The 3,540-nt window shown below is 54.6% G+C and overlaps 1 protein-coding gene across 1 annotated transcript; it reads left to right on the top strand.

Moving 5' to 3' along the window:
- Window positions 1–434: 434 nt before the first annotated feature.
- On the top strand, window positions 435–1,279 carry LOC136501680 (uncharacterized). The gene has a single exon (XM_066497202.1). It carries the CDS (start codon window positions 615–617, stop codon window positions 1,119–1,121), a length of 507 nt encoding a protein of 168 aa, XP_066353299.1. The 5' UTR covers window positions 435–614; the 3' UTR covers window positions 1,122–1,279.
- Window positions 1,280–3,540: the final 2,261 nt, after the last annotated feature.

The raw sequence follows: 3,540 nt of genomic DNA, 5'->3' as shown, positions 1-3,540 counted from the left end.
TCAGATCATTTGACAGTATTCTAGAATTGCATATTTTTTTGGGACAAAAGATGTTCTATTTCCCATGGTTTCTAACTCGTAAGTTCATTTCTTACTGGAAAAAAATATCTACACACGTGTAGTAGCATCAGTTTACTATAGTACTAAGTACACATGGTTTGGTGTAACTAAGGCTGTGTTTAGTTCACGAAATTTGGGAATTTAGCTACTGTAGCACTTTCGTTTTTATTTGGCAATTAGTGTTCAATCATGGACTAATTAGGCTCAAAACGTTCGTCTCGCGATTTCCAACCAAGCTGTGCAATTAGTTTTTTTTTGTCTATATTTAATGCTACATGCACGTATCGCAAGATTCGATGTGATGGCTACTGTAGCACTTTTTGTGAATTTTTTTTGAACTAAACAAAGCCTAATATCCAGCGGGCACGATAGGAACACAGCTGCTCCAGCTCTCGAGTCACCCAATATTCCCAGGCATCTGCATCAGAACAGCTGAGGAGCCAGGAGAGTTCACCCCCTTCGCCAGTTCGCCTACCAACCAGGCCCAACCTCCGCGTCCAAGATCTCTCCCGCTGTCCCCCTGATCCCCCCGGCGCGGTGGTCGTCGAGGCGCAATGGCGACCGACGCGATCCTTGAGACGATCAAGCCGCGGCGGAGCGAGGACGAGCAGCTCCCGGTGACCACGGCCGCCGGCGTGGGAACCAAGGCGGGCGCCGGGGGGATCGGGCTGCGGCGGCGCATGTCCTCGTTCTCGGTGCACGTGAGGCCGCCGCCGTCGCTGTCGCTGTCGTCGTCGGTGGCGGCGTTCCGGCGCGCCCGGTCGATGCCGTCAGTCAAGTCGCTGGCGGCGGCGGGCGCACTGCGGCGGTGGTGGGAGTGGGGGCTCGGCTGGGTGACTGCGCCGTTCGCGCCCCACGGGCAGGACGACGACGAGGCGCGGCCGCTGGGCGGCGGATGCCGCTGCGCCGGCGGTGGGTGGCGGCACGTCCTGGTCAGGCTCCGCGCCGGGGCGCGGCGACTGCTCGGGAGCGACGGCCGGCCGCTTAAGGCCGCCGCGCCGCAGGACTTCGGGTACGACTCCGTCAGCTACGCCCAGAACTTCGACGACGGCGAGCCGTGATGTCGAGGAGGTGGGAGGTGGGAGCCATGGCGGGCGGATCTGCCACCCGCGGCATTGTTGCTTTTGCTTGCCGTGATCGAGCTGCCGCAATAAAGCAATTGATAATTTTGTGGTGGTGTATATGGCATCTATATATATAATAGCATGGTAATTGTGTGTATGATGGCATTTGGCATCCATCGATCTTGGAAGAAAGATGATCGATCGATCGTTGCCGCGAGTTGGAGACCACGATCCACGAACATGTAACTAGTGTTCCTTCGATGTTTTGGGCCGTCGTTGCCGTTTTGCTTCAGTCTTGCTCCTTGAATGAAGAACACGCCATGGATCAGGTCGGATCCTGGACAGGGCAGGCAAATGTAAATGATCTGTCGTAATTCATTTCGACGCGGTCCAGAGCAATGGAACCGCGGCAAGCATCTGTGAGATCTGAAGCACCGACGCAGTCGAGATGATCAGAGCAGAGCAGGGAAGATTCTTCTTCTTCCTCTCATCCGTCCTCTCGTGGAGGGCAGTGCGTGTGCAGGTTCAGATTCAGATCTGCTTCGGCCTTTCGCTGCAGCGGCGGGAGCGCGACATGGCAGCTACAGGGCTACAGCTACCACCAACCCCCGTCTCGGTCCGGCCAGATCGGTGCCGAGACAGCAACCGGGCGCCCGCCCGACTGTGCGGAGGCCGCGGACCCCGGAGCGAAAGGTGGCAAGCGATCTCTCTCGCCCGACGTGGCCACGCACGTGGAATGGAGGCTTGGAGGGGGCCCAGCCGAGGACACGGGCCGTTCAACCGGTTGGGAGAGGCAGAGGCCACAATTGACAACCCAGAATAGGTCGCTTTTCTCCCCCGTTTTGACGACCCTCACCGAAGCCTAGTTGTGGGAAGATAGGCCCACTACTGTATTTCAGCCAGGCCCAACTGACAGTCCAAAAACGTGAAGTCTCGGAAACGTACACTTTACTTTCCTGAACTATCATCGTACTAGGATTTTTGTCCTCAAACTCTAAAACCTCTGAAGTCTTAAACCGTTCAAATTACCTCCGTGCCTGGGTTTTAAGTGGTCTTAAAGGCAGCCTTCTCCTCTCTTTTTTATAAAAAATTGGTAATACTTGAAGGTTTTTAAACCATTGCAAGTGTCTCTAACCTTATAAAACTTTCAGAAAAAAAATCGTACAAATAGGTTGGGATATGAAGAATCCAAGTAAAATACTCAGAGCTCATGAAAATATACGTAGAAGCTGCAGGAAAAAAATATTAGATCCAAGAAAATGAGAAAAAAAATGGGCGTTACTCGCACCCAGATGTCTGGACGGACGCCCGCGGCTGCTTGTTTCCCGCGCGTAGCCAGCAGGCGGCGCGGACCTCAGCTTGCTCCGAGGCCACTACGCGAGCATCGCGCCGCCATCGATTGATCTGGGGCCACCACCTCCTCCGGCGTTTGTGTGCTCGTCGGGTAGGGTTTCCCACCAAGCTCGAACCACCGTGGCGAGATGGAGGAAAGAAAAGGGAAGGGAGGGAGAGGAGAGGGCGAGGCGTGCCACGTGACGAAGGTGCGAGGTAGGAGCCGAAGCCCTACGGCAGGCTACTGTCCGCCAGCCACTGGCGCCATTGCAATATGTGCAACACCCCAATCAACTTTTAAAACATCTAGATAAACATTTGCAACATACGTCTGAAGATAGATGAAACATTTGAAACATGCGTCTGAAACACTTGCAAAAACACATGAAACACTTGAAAACATTTGTAACAAGTACGCAACATCCAGATAAAACATTTACAACATATGCGTGAAACATATGCAACTTCCAAATAAACACACTTGAACCATACATATGAAAAAAAACGTATGAAACATTGGGGACAACATAAGTGTACAACCATTGTAACATCTCAATCTACTTTTGGAACATACATACAAAACCCTTGCAACATACCTCTAAAACAACTGAAACACTCGAAACATACGCTTGCAGCACGTGCTTTCAGCGCAATGTCACCTTACTGCTTGGACGAATGGAGCTCGTCCTTCTGGAGCTCGACGTCGGCGTAGAGCTCGATGCCACAGAGTGCTCGGAGGTCGCAGGCGCGGAGCTTGGCGGCGACACGGTCCTCGACGGTGACCGCGATAGGCGGATGGAGCGCGGCCGCGACGGGAGGCACGAGCCCATACGGCGGACATGCGGCGCGAGCAGGGGCAGCGCCGGCGAGTGGCGCAGACAGAGTCCGTCCCACTAGCGGGGGCGGTGGATGCGAGCGGAGTCCGTCCCGCGATGGCGGGCGTGGGCAGCGCCGGCAAGGGACAAGGGTGGAGTCTATCTGAGCGGGGGCACGTAGTGCAGAGCGGGCGGGCGACGCGGGCTGGGTCCATGAATGAGTGGATGAGAATGGGTACGTGAATGGGTACAGGAGTCAAGGGATGGAC

This window comes from Miscanthus floridulus, chromosome 13, assembly GCF_019320115.1.
Source record: "Miscanthus floridulus cultivar M001 chromosome 13, ASM1932011v1, whole genome shotgun sequence".
NCBI classification, from domain to species: domain Eukaryota; kingdom Viridiplantae; phylum Streptophyta; class Magnoliopsida; order Poales; family Poaceae; genus Miscanthus; species Miscanthus floridulus.
The sequence above is the reverse complement of the archived record's forward strand: the minus strand, read 5'-3'. Positions and strand labels throughout refer to the sequence as shown.